Consider the following 17183-nt stretch of genomic DNA (forward strand, 5'->3'; position numbering starts at 1 on the left):
GACAACAGCCCAGTGAAGGCAGTGTCACAGCCAGAATTGTGCCACTTTATTTGGCCCAGTTCTGGGGCGTCATTCACTCCGAGTCTCAGCCAAGTTGGGCAACTGGATTCACTGTGACCTATTTCTTCCAGCATGCCAAGTTTGGGCCAATGCTGGGTCAGGTAATTTTTGATAACAGCCCAGAGAGGGCAGCGTCACATCCAGAATCAGGCTAGTTAATCTGGCCCGATTCTGGGGCATCACTCATCCTGAGTCTCAGCCAAGCTCAACTTATTTCTTTCGGGGTGCCAAGTTTGGGCTGATGCTGAGCCAGGTCATTTTTGATGACAGCCTAGTGATGGCAGTGTCGGCAGCCAGAATCGGGCTAGTTTATGTGGCCCGATTCTGGAGCATCATTCATCCTGAGTCTTAGCCAAGTTGGGCCACCAGATGCTGCTCAATTTATTTCTTTGGACAGGCCAAGTTTGGGCCAGTGCTGGGCCAGATAATATTTGTTAACAGCCCAGTGATGGCAGTGTTGGCAGCCTGAATTGGACTAATTTGGGCCGATCCTGGGCCATTTTTGCTACTTGGGGCAGTTCTTCAAGAGCTACATGAAGGAAAAAAAACAGCTGACTGTCATTTAAAAACAAAAATATATATATTAAAAAAAAAAATAGTGCCTGTTTTATTTTTAAGTGGAACCTTTTTCATTACCAATGTTTCCCCACTTTAAAGCCAAATTTTACTGTCAGAGCCAAAACTTAGTGTGACTGTTCTAGCTCCATAATAAATACCCTGTAAAAGCTGCACTTCATGCTACAATCACCACTTTGTCTGAACATCCAGTGGCTGAGTTTTAGGTTACTGTGCGCACCTGTGACTGCAGCTCCTCGGTGAGACTTGTGTATCACTTCTCCTGTGTGCCCACATTGGAAAACACCTTATCTGTTATTGTAAATAATGTCTTGTCGTTTGACAGCCTTTCAGTTTGATCCGCAGAGTCGATCACTGATGGTGCGTATCGCGAGTATTTGGAGACGGGCGCAGAACTGCGTATCCAAGCAACAAGCCCAGCACACTGAGAAGATAGAGGCACACTTACACAGGTGAAAAGTGGATTTTAACGCACCTCTGCTCGGGGTTTGCTCATGAGGAGGTGTACTGGCGACTCATGGAAACTGAAGTGGATTTTTTAAGGGAATAATGACGGACTTCAGAACTGGCCCTTTGTATTTCTTTGACCAGGTGGGTTAATGATTCATTTTACTTTCTGTAGCCTAGTTAAAAAGAATCAGCATGACATTAACCTTGCTGATCTGTCTGCAGCCAACAAAAAACCGGATTAAAGGATCACGAAGCAACATCCTGCATTTTGATATGGCAAATAAAGGTGCGAGGTTAGACGACACTATACAAAGGTAATTTAATTCTCTTATTGTTATTAAGTCTTTTACATTTTTCTTGTGCGACTCATTTTGCTCATTTTTCTCCCAGTGATCGAGACGACAATGAAGAAAGTAATGAGCCCACTCAGAGGCTGTCAGGTGAAACATGTGGGGATGGTAAACCTGATACCTCCTGTGTCTGTGCTGCACTCAACATAAAGGACCAGGATCCGATGGATGCATACAAGCGGGCAGCCCCGCACTTATTAAACCAGTTGGCTCACCTACTCTCACAGCACAAGTGGACTGAGGAGGGACGTCTTCCTCACGGGATTGTAAATATTCTGAATTACTCCTGGCAGGATCTGACTGCAGGGTCTGTGCGCCTGAAAAGTCCGGAACAAACCGACACACGACGAAAGTCCAGAGGGTCCGTGAAGTTGGATGAATCCCGTCAGGTGTCCGCCAAAAACAAGAGGGAGGCAGGAGAGAGGAAGTCATGTGCTGTGGAAAGTGTTGGTCAATCTGTGAGAGACGTCAGCGCAAAGCCACGTGTGAAAAAGCGCAAAAACAATTCAAACAGAGGTAAATGAGCCGCTGGGTCACATTTGTATGAAAGCCCATCACTGTCTGGAAAATAAAAATAAAATGATGAAGAGTAAAACTGGTTAAAATGTCAAAAGTAGGCTGGCCTACTAAATCCAAATTGTGAGATAGGATAGGCTATACATTAACACCATAGCTGCTATAAATACATTTTGACCAACTCACTAACAAATAAATTATGTCAGTAATTCAAAAAAATCAAAATAAATTGATTTAGTATCTCATATGGAAGCTTATGCATTCATGTTCTAAAAAAATATTTTCCCCTTTTTCTGAAGTAGCCTAATGAAATGAATATATCAGCATTATGACAACAGTTTTTGGGGAAAAACTGCTCCTGTTTTACTGAATTAAAGAAATTCAGAAAAACACGAATTAAGGAGATTATTCTGTCATAATACAGACACACAAGAGCAGATTTTTTTTTAATGAAAACTTTTCTCAGAATTCTGACATATTACAACTCATTCACACTCAAACCTTGTCACATATTGATGTTTGGTCATGGACCTTACTCATACAATGTAAAAGGTACCCTGGGTGCGTTGGTTGTTGATGTTCTAGGACACTGTGTAAAGGTTATGCCTGTTACTTCTTTCAAAATACACTTCCGTTGCTGATGTTAAAGGACTTCTTTTTTTGTCAGTGTCTGACGCCACAAGTCACTGCTCAAGCACCGGATTTCAACGACTTCGGAGTGAGACCGGGTTGGATAATCAAAAAAAACAATCCAGTCTCACTCTGAAGTCGTCGAAATCCGGCACTTGGGGAGTGACTTGAGGTGTCACTGACGAAAAAAGTTGTCCTTTAACATCGGCATGATAGGCGGCTGGTTGCTGTTATAGTTTAACGGAGGTCTGTGGTGTTGGGGGGAAACGTGACGGGACACGGCGTTCACATTGCGCAAGATTATAAAGCCAAACCCTGTTCTTTTGTTGCCTAAACCCAACCACGCGCGTTAGTTGTTTAAGGAGAAAAATGTTAATTTGCAGTGTTTTACCGACATAGTGCGTTTATTTTGAAAGAGATATATGTAAATGGTGAATTTCCTGTGAAAACAGATGTGTATTTTGAAAGAAGACAATGGCAGGCCTCCAGAACGTCATCAACCAACACACCAAGGGTACCTTTCATGTTGTATCTGGACGTGGAAATTCCATGACCAAACGTTGATATGTGACGAGATCAGAGTGAGAATGTGATGGAGAAAAAAAACCATTTTTTTTCTTAAGGAAAAGCATTACACCTCTGTACATTAATGTATTTTACATTTTTATCATACCAAACATTTCATCTAATTTGTTTTGTCAACTGGCTGAAACAGGCTAAAATGGTAGAGCTAATATACAGGTATATAAGTCGTAATATTAATGCATTCTTCCACTACAATAACCCATCAAGTTGTAAATGTAAATAAAATGTTTGCTAAATACAAAGTTATGTTACAGGAATACTATAAGAGTTTTTTTACAACCTGGCAACCCAGAAGTAGGTTTTACAAATAGCTTTTAAAGTATAAATTAAATATTTATCAACCATTAATCAAGCCTTTAGTTATAGCACATCCCTTTATAAAATATGCATTATTAGAAAATGCACGTGTTGCACAGGTAGGCCTACAAATATGTAAAACTGAGAATAAGGCAAGACAGACAGATTATATTTTAACTGTCATATTTAATGTAGGTATAAAGTGATAAAAGTGAAAACCCATGAAGTCATTTCTGGTGACCTTTTGGGACTGAATGTGAGGACAGCTTTGGTTGCAAGCGTGTGGAAGTGGCAGGATTAGTTTACCAGACAGGACAAGGTAGCTGGTAGCTGGGCACAGATGTACTGCTGTCTGTTAATCAGTTACAGAGATATAGAGTTACATTATTAAGTTCCCTGATGCCACTGTTAGTGAGTGATGTATGGCCAGCAGCCTATTGTCCATACAGTTTCAATAAAAAGGTGAATTAAAAACCTCAGGTGATACGTTCTCTCTCTCTCCAACAGCTCACAACTCCACCATCGTCAGTCTCTCCATCTCATCCAACAACTGCAGTAATCCAGGTGAGACATGGAGCTAAGGCATTGTGTCAGTGGTGACCACTGTGTCTGTAGTTGACTGTCTCATTAACTGCTGTGGCCCTACTGCCTCAGCCGTGTCCTGATTTGTGTCCAGGCTGGATCATCCAACCAAGGCAGCCCTCCTGTGACAAGCCTCAGCAGATCGCTTTGAGTCAGTGGGTGGTGGAGCGACTCCAGGCAGCAAGAAACCCTGAGTGCGTTGTTATTAACCTTTGCTGCTGCAGCCTCCAGCAAATGTTTGTCAAATGAGATGCTGCATATCTACATTTCTAATCTGATAATTGGACACTTCGAACTGCAAACATGGTCAATTATGAATCTTTCCGTTCTGAATTTCTAAGCCATGGTGGTTTTATATTTGTGTAACTTTTCTCAAGCTGTAAAGGACAATTAACAAATCTGTGAGGTAATCACAATAATATAAAGTCTATGAGCTGCACAGGGACTTGGGGGTGAGGCCAGCAGGAGAAACACCACTGTGCATATTTAGTGGGCTGCATACTGTGGTAATAAACCCGGAAGCTACAAACTTTTTGGTATATGCACCAGGCAAGTAACTCCATTGGAATGAATGGGTGCCATCTTGCATCCAGTATTTAGTTATTAAAATCTGTGGATGCGACACGAATAACTTTGGTGACTCCCTGACGTTTCATGTAGTGCTTCGTTAGATTCAAATTTTAATTACTCCACTACTTTACCAGACACCTGCAAGGCATTCCCAACTGTGTTTAGTGCTAATAAGCAAATGTTAGCATGCTAAACTGAGGTGCTTAACATGGTAAAAATTATAAACAGCATGTTATCAATGTCATTCTGAGCGTTTTAGCATGCTAACGTGCTAAACTAAGATGGTTAACATGATTAACATTATACTTACTAATTGTTTGCATGCTAACGTGGTAAATCGAGATGTTTCACATGGTAAACATTATACTTGTTAAATATCAACATGTTCGCAATATCATTGAGCATTTTAGCGTGCTAAAATGCTAAATAAAGACGGTTTACATAGTCAACATTATACTTGAGAAATGTTAGCATGTTAGCAATATTGTGAGCGTTTTAGCATACTAACCTGCCAAACCAAGATGGTTAGCGTAGTCAACATTATACTTGCGAAATGTTAGCATGTAAGCATTATCATTGTGAATGTCTTAGCATGCTAACATGGTAAACTAAGTTGGTAAACATGATAAACATTATACTTGCTAAAGGTTAGCGTGTTAGTAGTGTCATTGTAAGCACTTTAGCATGCTGAATTAGCATTTACCTCAAGGTACAGTTCTAGCCATAGCTGCTTGCTTCTTAGTCTTGTTTCATTTTTAATGACTGGATTTTAGTATGCAGCATGAGAAGAAGCATATCCTTACTGAATTTTAAATTTGTTTATCTGTCATTGATAATTGTATATGTTTCATTTTGCAGTGAAGGCTAACTCCACATAAACGTTAAAGCTGAATGAGAGATCACTTTTCAATCATAAAAAATTATCTTCACATAGAAACCTGCAAACAGCTGGACAGGACCTGAACAAACTTATACTCCGTCACTATGGTGATGCAAAGGCAAAACTGAAGGACAGGAGAGCAAGGAGAAAGGCCCAACCTGTCACTGTAGTCAACGGGATGCCCCAGATACCAGAAATGAAGCAGCAGGATCTGACACAGCAGCAGAAACTATACTACAGGACCAACGACGGCTCCTCATTCATATAGTATCCTTCTCGTGTTTATTCATAACTATTTTAATTCTAGTGGTTGTACAAGAAGCAAATGCAGGATACGGCATATGGCTAATGTGTCACTGTAGCTGACCTTTTGATCTTTGACCCTGAACTCTCAGCTACCCGTCTGGGTGTATCGCAGTATGCCAGAGCCACTCAGGTCTGCCCTGTGGAGGCTTCTATACCAACGTGTTTAGTGACTGCGAGTGTCCTGCTATGCTGGCGACTATCACAGCATTTGGGCATGGGGCAGTTACACATCCTCTGAGGTGAGCAGTGCTCATATGTGAGAAAGCCTGAATAAATAGAAAAGCACTCCGCTGAGAATAAGTCAGGATATTGTCGGGATAATGTCTTGTGTGGCTTTGGAGAGAGCTTTCCAAAGTTTGTCCTGCGTTATGAGAGCTTCACCTGGATCAGGGACACCAAGTTATGATATGTCTGCCTCTGCTGTTTTGATTTTGATTATTTACACAAAGAAATTTTCTCCTGTGTGCTCCTGTGAAATAGCTGGAATAGACTACCTTTCAACACAAACATAAGATTGATGTTGAGGTGACAAAGCGTATTCTCCAAAATGCTAAATGCCCTTAAACAGCTTTTATCATATGTAAAATGTTCCTCCAGCTCTTCCATTAGAGCAGTGTGGAACCAGGACAGGGGATTCATATGTGGCCATCATGGGAACATAACTAAGGAGTGGAGCTGGCAGACAGACCGCACGCCAAAGGAGAAGATTGTTATTCAGGTGCAGCCACTTTTGAGACTGTCATAACTCTTTCTACCTATGATGTAACTTGGTTATAAAAAATGTTGTCGCCATTTTCTCTGTGCAGTAAACAAACAGAGTGAGCATGTTGCATACAGAACAGGCCAGTGAGGTCATCTCCAGACAAGAAAAATATTCAGTGACAAGGGTAGTCAGAATCTGTTGAGAACCTGTCATGTGCGATAACTGTATGATGTGCATATGGGAATGGTCACATTTAGGGGAAACAAAGCATTGTATCTGGGGTATGACACATGGCCTGCTGATGAACAAGCATTAACTGTCTCTGACGGGACCCAGAGAGGTTTTATAACAGGTCTACAGTGTGCAGATTCAGCTAAATTGCCAGAATAAAGTGTTGGTAACGTATGTTTCTGCAAACCACAGATATGTTACATTTGTATGTTTCATACATAGGGCATAGAAATTTCCTGTATATGATGTATATAAGCTGACATCTCAGGGGAACAGCAGCAGACCACTGTTCAAGACCAACAAAAGTGGACATGTCCAACTGTTTTTGTAGTGACAAAAGCAGGTATTTTTTAACGCGATTGGGACATGTACAACTGTATTTGTAGTAACAAAAAGGGGTGTTATTTAACAAGACCTAGGGACTTGTCCAGCTCTTTTTGTAGTGACAAAAGCGGATGTTTTTAACAATGGTTTGGGACATATCCAGCTGTTTTTGTAGCTACAAAAGCAGGTATTTTTTAACTAAAGTTTGGGACATGTCCCTCTGTTTTTGTAGCTACAAAAGCAGGGTTTTTTTTATCAAGAGTTGGGGACATGTCCAACAGTTTTATGCTGCAACAAAAGTGGGTGTTTTTTAACAAGATTTAGGGACATGTCCAGCTGTTTTTGAAGTAACAAAAGCAGGTATTTTTTAACTAAGGTTTGGGACATGTCCAGCTGTTTTAGTAGCAACAAAAGCAGGTTTTTTTAACAAGAGTTTGGGACATGTCCAGCTGTTTTAGTAGCAACAAAATCGGGTATTTTTTGACAAGAGTTTGAGACATGTCCAGCTGTTTTAGTAGCAACAAAATCAGGTATTTTTTGACAAGAGTTTGAGACATGTCCAGCTGTTTTAGTAGCAACAAGAGCAGGTATTTTTTAACAATAGTTTGGGACATGTCCAGCTGTATTTGTAGCAACAAAATCAGGTATTTTTTGACAAGAGTTTGGGACGTGTCCAGCTGTTTTAGTAGTAACAAAATCGGGTATTTTTTGACAAGAGTTTGGGACATGTCCAGCTGTTTTAGTAGCAACAAAAGCTGGCATTTTTAACAAGAGTTTGGGACATGTCCAGCTGTATTTGTAGTGACAAAAGCAGGCATTTTTAACAAGAGTTTGAGACATGTTCAGCTGTTTTAGTAGCAACAAAATCGGGTATTTTTTTGACAAGAGTTTGAGACATGTTCAGCTGTTTTAGTAGCAACAAAAGCAGGCATTTTTAACAAGAGTTTGGGACATGTCCAGCTGTATTTGTAGTGACAAAAGCAGGCATTTTTAACAAGAGTTTGGGACATATCCAGCTGTTTTAGTAGCAACAAAAGCGGGTATTTTTAACAGGAGTTCGGGACATGTCACTGTTTTAGTAGCAACAAAAGCTGGTATTTTTAACAAGAGTTTGGGACATGTCCAGCTGTTTTAGTAGCAACAAGAGCAGGTATTTTTTAACAATGGTTTGGGACATATCCAGCTGTTTTTGTAGCTACAAAAGCAGGGTTTTTTTTTTTATCAAGAGTTGGGGACATGTCCAGCTGTTTTAGTACCAACAAAATTGAATATTTTTTGACAAGAGTTTGGGACATGTCCAGCTGTTTTAGTAGCAACAAAATCGGGTATTTTTTGACAAGAGTTTGGGACATATCCAGCTGTATTTGTAGCAACAAAATCGGGTATTTTTGGACAAGAGTTTGAGACATATCCAGCTGTTTTAGTAGCAACAAAATCGGGTATTTTTTGACAAGAGTTTGAGACATGTCCAGCTGTTTTAGTAGCAACAAAATCGGGTATTTTTTTGACAAGAGTTTGGGACATGTCCAGCTGTTTTAGTAGCAACAAGAGCAGGTATTTTTTAACAATGGTTTGGGACATATCCAGCTGTTTTAGTAGCAACAAAATCGGGTATTTTTTGACAAGAGTTTGGGACATGTCCAGCTGTTTTAGTAGCAACAAAATCGGGTATTTTTGGACAAGAGTTTGAGACATGTCCAGCTGTTTTAGTAGCAACAAAATCGGGTATTTTTTGACAAGAGTTTGGGACATGTCCAGCTGTTTTAGTAGCAACAAAAGCAGGCATTTTTAACAAGAGTTTGGGACATGTCCAGCTGTATTTGTAGTGACAAAAGCAGGCATTTTTAACAAGAGTTTGAGACATGTTCAGCTGTTTTAGTAGCAACAAAATCAGGTATTTTTTGACAAGAGTTTGGGACATGTCCAGCTGTTTTAGTAGCAACAAAAGCAGGCACTTTTAACAAGAGTTTGGGACATGTCCAGCTGTATTTGTAGTGACAAAAGCAGGCATTTTTAACAAGAGTTTGGGACATATCCAGCTGTTTTAGTAGCAACAAAATCGGGTATTTTTTAACAAGAGTTTGGGACATGTTCAGCTGTTTTAGTAGCAACAAAAGCAGGCATTTTTAACAAGAGTTTGGGACATGTCCAGCTGTATTTGTAGTGACAAAAGCAGGCATTTTTAACAAGAGTTTGGGACATATCCAGCTGTTTTAGTAGCAACAAAAGCGGGTATTTTTAACAGGAGTTCGGGACATGTCACTGTTTTAGTAGCAACAAAAGCTGGTATTTTTAACAAGAGTTTGGGACATGTCCAGCTGTTTTAGTAGCAAGAAAAGCAGGTATTTTTTAACAATAGTTTGGGACATGTCAAGCCGTGTTTGTAGGAACAGACAGGGTATTTTAAGCCAAAACATGATCTTTCCCCAAACCTAATCGGTGTTTTTTGTGCCCAACCACATGTAAACCACAGCTTTGTCACAACATAAAATTGAAAAACTTACATGTTACTTTACAACTTAATTGCTAGATATTGAATGTATAAATGTTACATATCTGTGGTTTGCAGAAGTGTACAATGGCAACAATTATTCTGGTGATTGGGTTGGCAGATTAGATAACCATGGCTGAATTAGTCACAATTTATGAATGCTCACAATATCTTTTTTTAAAGCACTGTGCTAATTTTAGAGAAACCTGTAACAGATTTTTTTGTCTCCTACAGTTGTCAGATGTAATCTCTGTGAGGCTGCACAGTGGTACATCTGCCATGCTCATCTTCAGATGTAACAATGAAAGCGTTCAACTTCCTCTTTCTGCTGTGTCGAACATTAACCAGTCAAAGGAAATGGTGAGATTAAGATTAGTAGACGTAGTTCACAAAAAGGCATCAGATTTCCGATTAACAATTCTAATTGATAATGTCTGCATGACAGCCTTGTTTGCAGACCGAAGAAAGGTTTACCTCTGGCTTTGCTCAAGAGCTTCTGCTGGCAAGAGAGACAGAATCCCCCACTGTGGTCCTGAAGAGCAACAGGAACCTGACACTAACACCTGTAAGAGCCTTTTTTATCACTATGTATTTGTGGGCTCAAAACAAATTTATTTCAGCACTAAATTATGTTACAAAAATACCTTTTTGTGAGCCTCTAAAAGTTCTGCAGATGTCTTCTCTGAGTCACTTTGTATAAAACAGCTTGCTAAATGCCTTATGTTGCTCTATATCATATAATCTACCATGCAAGTAATGATGTATGGCAGGTGTCTGCGTGCTCCCGGGAGGTCCTCCAGATGGTCGGAGAGGTGGAGGGGCTGGAGGAGCCGACAGCACTGTGGAGAAGAGGAGGGCATGTTGGCAGGGAGCTGAAGAGGCTTCAGCAGAGAGTACGAAACACCCTGGACGCCTGGCTGGATTACTATCGCGTGGCCATTGGTAGGTACCAGTCGGAGCAAAGCCTTTCCAGCTTTTCTGGAAAGTGCAGTGTGCGTGCACATGTCCCCGCTGGGATCAAACTGCAACCGGTGGGTGTGATGTACTGTACACGAGTTATTAAAGTATGCAGTGCAAATAAAAGTAACACTGAGCCAATCTGACCCAGTAAGGTTGTTTCAGAGGGATTCAGTGGAGCAAAAAGTTACAGTATCACCTCATCCTGCAAACTCAACATTATTGAATAGTTCCATCAGGATCTTGTTCACGGTCACTCGTGTCACTCGGTGTCTGTGTGCATTTCTGAGTGACCTCTTCCTCTCCTTCAGGTATCAAGTGTCCTGACATGAAGCGGATGCCAGATGCCCCACTGAGGACCAGGCTGAGGAGGGAGGTACAGTCAGCTGCTCTGCCCTCTCTGAACCCACCTGAGCAGGCAGATGCTAAACCAGTCCAGCCTGAGGAGGGCACGAATGAGTTACAGGAGCTGCACGGGGTGTCACCAACACCAGCAGAAAGACCTCTGGACTCCTCCGTTAAGCTGCCAAGGTGCACACTATACACCAGTACACAGCAGCACATGGTCCATTTGGCCACTCCAACAATTTTACAAGTCAAAGTAGATAGAATCATCGAAATCTATCCTTAAAGGTACTGTATGTAACTTTATACTTAATGTTTCTCATTGCCAATGGGTGAACAGGTTGTAATGTAACTCAAAAACTTACACCTGCACCTTCCAGAGTACCACCTCTCTTCAGCTCTGCTACAATGCTAACAGTGTGCAACACCAGTTAACGTTAGCTACAAAATGACCCCATATTACAGTCTCTGAACCCCAGCGTCTGGAGTTTGCACCGGCTGAATTCAAATTGCTACAGGGGCTAAGTCAAAGCTGTCATCCACTCTCCTTCCAGGGACGCAGTGTCCTAGCAACAGGGAAGGAGGTAGAGTGTTGGCTAGCTATGCTAGCTTGCTAATCCTTGTCTAATTTTTTGCTTAATAAATAGTAAATCTATCAAAGACTACCATAATTTGAAATATATCGTTATATTGACACAGACTAATTGCTAGCTAGCTAACATAGCAAAATACTGTCCTGAATGATTAAATGTCATTTTATTCATACAGACTCCAGGGTTTATCTGACCGGTAAATTAGCTAGCTTGCCATTTGCAAATTAATGTATCAGCTAATGTTACAGAGCAACTAACGCAAGGTTGATGGCAAACAATAAATGATGTCACGGTACAAAGCACTTTCTACTAGCCAAAAGCAGGCAGGGGCAGCCAACAAGCTAATCGTAACCCAAGCTAAGGAGGTTAACCCAGGGGTTAGCAGCATTTACAATCAAAAGAGCCATTTTTGACCAAAAATAATAATGATAATAAAAAAAATCTGTGTCAAGCCACAAAACATATTTGAGCCTTATAATGAGGGTAACATATTAAGTCTAAATTAGCCTATACCAATGGTCGAAATGAACAAGGTGGCTACTGTGCAGGGCACTATTTATGATCATGTGGTCCTTTGACTTTGCAGAGCTGGCAGTGAAAGCAAACAAATCCGTCCACACACTACTAAATTCTCTTTTTATTATTTATTTATATATATATATTTTTTTATTTATTATTTTTTATTCTATGACTTTTACTTTTTTGGATTTGGCATCTAACTAACCAGACAGGGAGACTCAAGAATAGCCACTGCTATCGAGGTTCGGCAAAATTTTGAGGAAAGGGCGCCAGACGGTAAATATATTACTCATATTTTAGTTGTTGAAATGTTAAAATATTATTTAAATTCGGTTTATAGGCTTCACATTTTTACTTTTGTGGAATGTAAAGAGCCACATGTGGCTCCAGAGCCACAGGTTGCCTACCCCTGGGTTAACCATTTAGGTTGTTTTGTAGCGTCAGCTGGTATTTGCAACCCATAAACTACTTAGCATCATGGAACAAATGATCCAGATGAAATAAAGGACAATTACAGATATCTAAATATGACTGTAATTTATTTTCCAGCCTTCTATCAACATAATGCCAGTCAGTCTCTTTTTTGTCATTGCTTTGGCCGATGCAGGTGCTCGCTCGAAGAGCTCGAGCAACTGGATGCTGACTGCAGTTCACATAATGACCTCAGAGAGAAGTGTCATTAAAAACAAGGATTATGTGAAAGTTACATACAGAACCTTTAAACAGAATCCAGTGATTGTTTTTGTATAGTGACAGAAAAACTGTTTATTGATCAGTCTTAAGTGCTTGAGCTCTGCTAGACTTTGCACAGATGTATACTGCATTATGCAAAATACAGTATTTTAATATGTCACTGTTTTAAACTGCATGTTTCCAGGACACGAAAAACACGATCAAAGGAGGAGCCTCGTGTCACACAGATAGGACCCCTTCAAATTCATGGCAACATCAATCTTGAGTAAGATGTACTAGTGTTACTGACAGGCACAGAAATACATTGAAATGTTACTGCGTAGAAATGACATTTACTGCAGTTTACAACAGCATGAGTATATTTACACTGACAGCTTCACTATCACCCCCACCCTGCCAGGTCAGTGATTATTCCAAACAGTGCAGATTTGCAGCCCTCCGCTGTCACCCGCCGTCCACCCCCGCCATCGTTCACCCCCTCCACCCCCCTCACAGTGTGCCCCGCTCTGCTGAGAGCTGCCCTGCTGGGGGAGGGGGGGCGCAGGCGGTGCTGCTGCAGCGCTAAGCTGATGCCAGCGGTGACAGACCTGGAGTACGATGCCTTCGTTATGGGCCAGCCTCCACACAGTCAACAGATCCTGGTGGTGTGCGTTACTCCTCCGCACCAAGCCGTCAACGCACATGCTGTGCCCGGGCAAGACGTGCTGGAGCAGTTTTACAGGAGGAGGAACAAACACAGAACCATGCCATGTACTCAGGTGTGAATGCAGGGGGTGGACAAAATAATAACAACAACACAAGCACCTTTTGGTCACCTGTCATATCCTGTATGTACCCAGCCAGGCGTCCTTACAGTCTTTAAGTTGCAGTGTTTGCATCATTTGTTTGTAGTTAAAATAACATTGAGTTTACATAATCAGCAAGTACACTAAATGTACTTAAATATGCACAGCTATGCACAGACTGTGAAACAAAGGGTCAGGGAAAGACATACTACAGTCAGCAGGATGTTGTAGAGTATGTCTTTCCTGAAATTCAGTAACAGGTTCTTCTTTTAATCTAGTGCCAGATGGACTCATTTCGCCTGGTGAGGTATGAGATGTCAACAGGGGAACCCAGCTGTGGAGGGGAGAACATCCTGCTGCAGCAACGGCACAACACAGCCCCTGGCATGGTCCTGGTCAGTAAACCCACTGCAGGCTTGGATAAAAAGGCTGCAGGCTCTGCTCAGTGCAGGCGTTTGTTGATCCCACTGGGTGGCAGCAGCAGTGCTTGCCTGAAGCAGACGAGGAGGAGGAGGTGGGGTGAGGACTGTAGTGAAGTACTGTCCTTTCCAAGAAACTGAGACATTTATTATAAAAGTACTGTAGGCTGACAAGCAGTGAGGGATGGCGCTTCTTAATTACAAAAGGGTGCTCTAATTATTAGCCCAAAGTCATGACAGCTGCTCCGCTGATTTTTGCTGTAAGATTAAAATCCATCCCTCAGTCCATAAATTAAACAGAAGAAGTCACACTGTGTAAGACACTGTAGGATCCTTTGTTATGAAACCTAAAAATATCCACATGACTGATATGAGTTATGTTGTGAAAAGATAGAATCAACACAGTGGTGCAACCACTTCTCTATTTTCTAAATAAGAATACATGGGCTGATGCTTTTTAAATATCACAATGAAACTGCAGTGCACGTAGATTTTTCTTCTCATTTCCACACATGTAATGTAAAATGTGTTTGTTCATGTGACAGATGTACGTCAGAGGGAAGCTGCTGTTTGTGGGCTACGTATTCAGTGGTCACAGCTGCTCAGTCAGGGACCTTCAAAAGCAAATCTCCAGAACCAGGGGAGACTACAGATTAGGTCTGAGCCTCCCTCCAGACTACAAGTTCAGGTACGACTGCACCAGAGTGAATCTGGTTCACTGTAAGAAACTGAATAATGGCAGTGATATACTGTGAATGTGAAGGGGATTAGACTTGATCATTATGAGCTTCAAGCTGTACCTCAGCCTCTGCTGGACAGAATCATGATCTGTTTGGAGACCTATAATAAAGAAAACAAATGCCCATATTAAGATAAAAAATGTCAGTCAACCTCACAAAATGTGTGTTTTTTAAACTGGTGGAAGGATTTTACAGTCAAAGTTGAAACAACAAAGATGTGATGGCTTACAGTGTGATTTGCTGTGCCCACCCCATTGACTTTAGCAGAACTGACACCAAAATCTGGTTCCTGGAACTTTGTCACTGTCACTGTCGCTGTTGCCATAACATTTCCTTCCTTGTAGTGTCCTTGGCAATGCTTGTTTAGTAAGTGACAGTAAATTACATACTTTGCCCACCTACATGGCACATTTGTTTTGTTTTACACAAAATGAGGTCAGTGTTTGTTTAAGAAGTTTGATTCTTATGTTGTTTTTGTGTTGTGTTCATTGAATACACCTTGCTAGTACCAGGTTGGACCTCTTTTGCCTTCAGAACTGCCTTAATTCTTGGTGGCATAGATTCAACAAGGTGCTGGGAACATTCCTTAGAGATTTTGGTCCATATTGACATGATAGCATCACACAGTTGCTGCAGATTTGTCGGCTGCACATCCATGCAAATCTCCTGTTCCACCACATCCCAAAGGTGCTCTATTGGATTGAGATCTGGTGACTGTGGAGGCCATTGGAGTACAGTGAACTCATTGTCATGTTTAAGAAACCAATTTGAGATGATTTGAGCTTTGTGACATGGTGCATTATCCTGCTGGAAGTAGCCATCAGAAGATGGGTACACTGTGGTCATAAAGGGATGGACACGGTCAGCAACAATACTCAGGTAGGCTGTGGTGTTTAAACCATGCTCAGTTGGTACTAAGGGGCCCAAAGTGTGCCAAGAAAATATCCCCCACACCATTACACCACCACCACCAGCCTGAACTGTTGATACAAGGCAGGATGGATCCATGCTTTCATGTTGTTTACACCAAATTCTGACCCTACCATCTGAATGTGGCAGCAGAAATCCAGACTCATCAGACCAGGCAACGTTTTTCCAATCTTCTATTGTCCAGTTTTGGTGAGCCTGTGTGAACTGTAGCCTCAGTTTCCTGATGTTAGCTGACAGGAGTGGCACCTGGTGTGGTCTTCTGCTGCTGTAGCCCATCTGCTTCAAGGTTGGACGTGTTGTTGGTTCAGAGATGGTCTGCTGCAGACCTTGGTTGTAACCAGTGGTTATTTGAGTTACTGTTGCCTTTCTGTCATCTTGAACCAGTCTGGCCATTCTCCTCTGACCTCTGGCATCAACAAGGCATTTTCACCCAGAGAACTGCCGCTCACTGGATATTTTCTGTTTTTGGGACCATCCTCTGTAAACCCTAGAGATGGTTGTGTGTGAAAATCTGAGTAGATCCAACAACCATGCCACATTCAAAGTCACTTAAATCTCCTTTCTTCTCCATTCTGATGCTCTGTTGAAACTTCAGCGGGTCGTTTTGACCATGTCTGCATGCCTAAATGCATTGAGTTGCTGTCACATGATTAGCTGATTAGCTATTTGTGTTAAGGAGCAGTTGAACAGGTGTACCTAATAAAGTGGTCAGTGAGTGTACAGTAAGGCATCATATTTTATAAACTGCTCCAACAAGTCTATATGTATTCTAAGTAAAATAGAAACACTCAAGTCAATTATAAGTACCTCAAAATTGTACTTAAGCACTTTATGGTACATAGTTACCTTGCAGCTCTGGTGTTCATAGTTTTCTATCCTTGTCTCGCAGTGATACAGGTAAAACCCCTGCAGCCACAGATGCACACAGCTCACAAAATGCAACACTAAAAAGAGGAGATGACACAACACCGACTGCTTCAGTGGAAACGGAAAAGGCCAAGCAGAGGTGTGTGACTGAACTTAGACCTAATTAAGTCTGCAAATTCCTGCAATGTAAAGAGATGGTTCACAACACATACATTCTCTCTAAATCATGTGTTGTGTTTTCATAACCTGTTGTATATTAACACAGTGTTTAATATGACTCACTGGCTCAAATTTTTCTTCCTGCACAGAAAAAACAATCAAGTTCCTGATGGTTCATGCCAACGACAGACGGACTTTTGTATCAAACCGAAGAAGACTGCAGCACTCCCTCGTGTTCCTGTTATCACACACTGAATACGCTCCAGTGACGAGATTATATCTGCATCGGTCTACTTATGTTATTAAAAAAAAAAAAAAGTCTTCACACTACACCAGTTGTGGGCTCAAACTTGAGGCTGATGTGCGGTCAGAGTGCAAACACCTCGTGTTTACTGTGTGGGTGGCACTGCTGATAAGCCTTATCAGTAGCTGAGGTGCAAAATGTTTTTTGACTTATGACCATGAAGAGACTGTGTGACAATGTTTCAGTGGGCCTTTATATAAATATTAATGAAAACTTCTTTAATTAAACATCCCTGGATCTGGATAAGCTGTCCGTCATCTGCCTGACTTCCTGTAGGCCAGATGTGTTTCCTGTAACGGTGACTGATCAGCCTGGTGACAC

The 17183-nt window shown here is 41.4% G+C and overlaps 1 protein-coding gene across 1 annotated transcript; it reads left to right on the plus strand.

Annotated features, from left to right (window-relative positions):
- Nucleotides 1–543: 543 nt before the first annotated feature.
- Nucleotides 544–16837, plus strand: LOC117262735 (uncharacterized protein C3orf20-like). The gene is made up of 18 exons (XM_078167782.1): nt 544–1227; nt 1309–1400; nt 1477–1952; nt 3972–4028; nt 4141–4240; nt 5551–5763; nt 5892–6041; nt 6400–6520; nt 9786–9911; nt 9997–10116; nt 10322–10493; nt 10820–11039; nt 12843–12923; nt 13059–13416; nt 13722–13838; nt 14408–14550; nt 16422–16538; nt 16708–16837. The coding sequence occupies exons 1-18, from the start codon at nt 1186–1188 to the stop codon at nt 16811–16813; spliced, it is 2811 nt and encodes a 936-aa protein (XP_078023908.1). The 5' UTR covers nt 544–1185; the 3' UTR covers nt 16814–16837.
- The last annotated feature ends 346 nt before the right edge of the window (nt 16838–17183 follow it).

This window comes from Epinephelus lanceolatus, chromosome 5 (genome assembly GCF_041903045.1).
Source record: "Epinephelus lanceolatus isolate andai-2023 chromosome 5, ASM4190304v1, whole genome shotgun sequence".
In the NCBI taxonomy this organism is placed as follows: domain Eukaryota; kingdom Metazoa; phylum Chordata; class Actinopteri; order Perciformes; family Serranidae; genus Epinephelus; species Epinephelus lanceolatus.

Coding starts and splice junctions, on each gene's coding strand:
- LOC117262735 (XM_078167782.1), top strand. CDS start 1,186: ATGACGGACTTCAGAACTGGCCCTTTGTATTTCTTTGACCAG. Junction 5,764..5,891: donor GACGGCTCCTCATTCATATA/GTATCCTTCTCG, acceptor CTGAACTCTCAG/CTACCCGTCTGGGTGTATCG. Junction 16,539..16,707: donor ACGGAAAAGGCCAAGCAGAG/GTGTGTGACTGA, acceptor CTTCCTGCACAG/AAAAAACAATCAAGTTCCTG.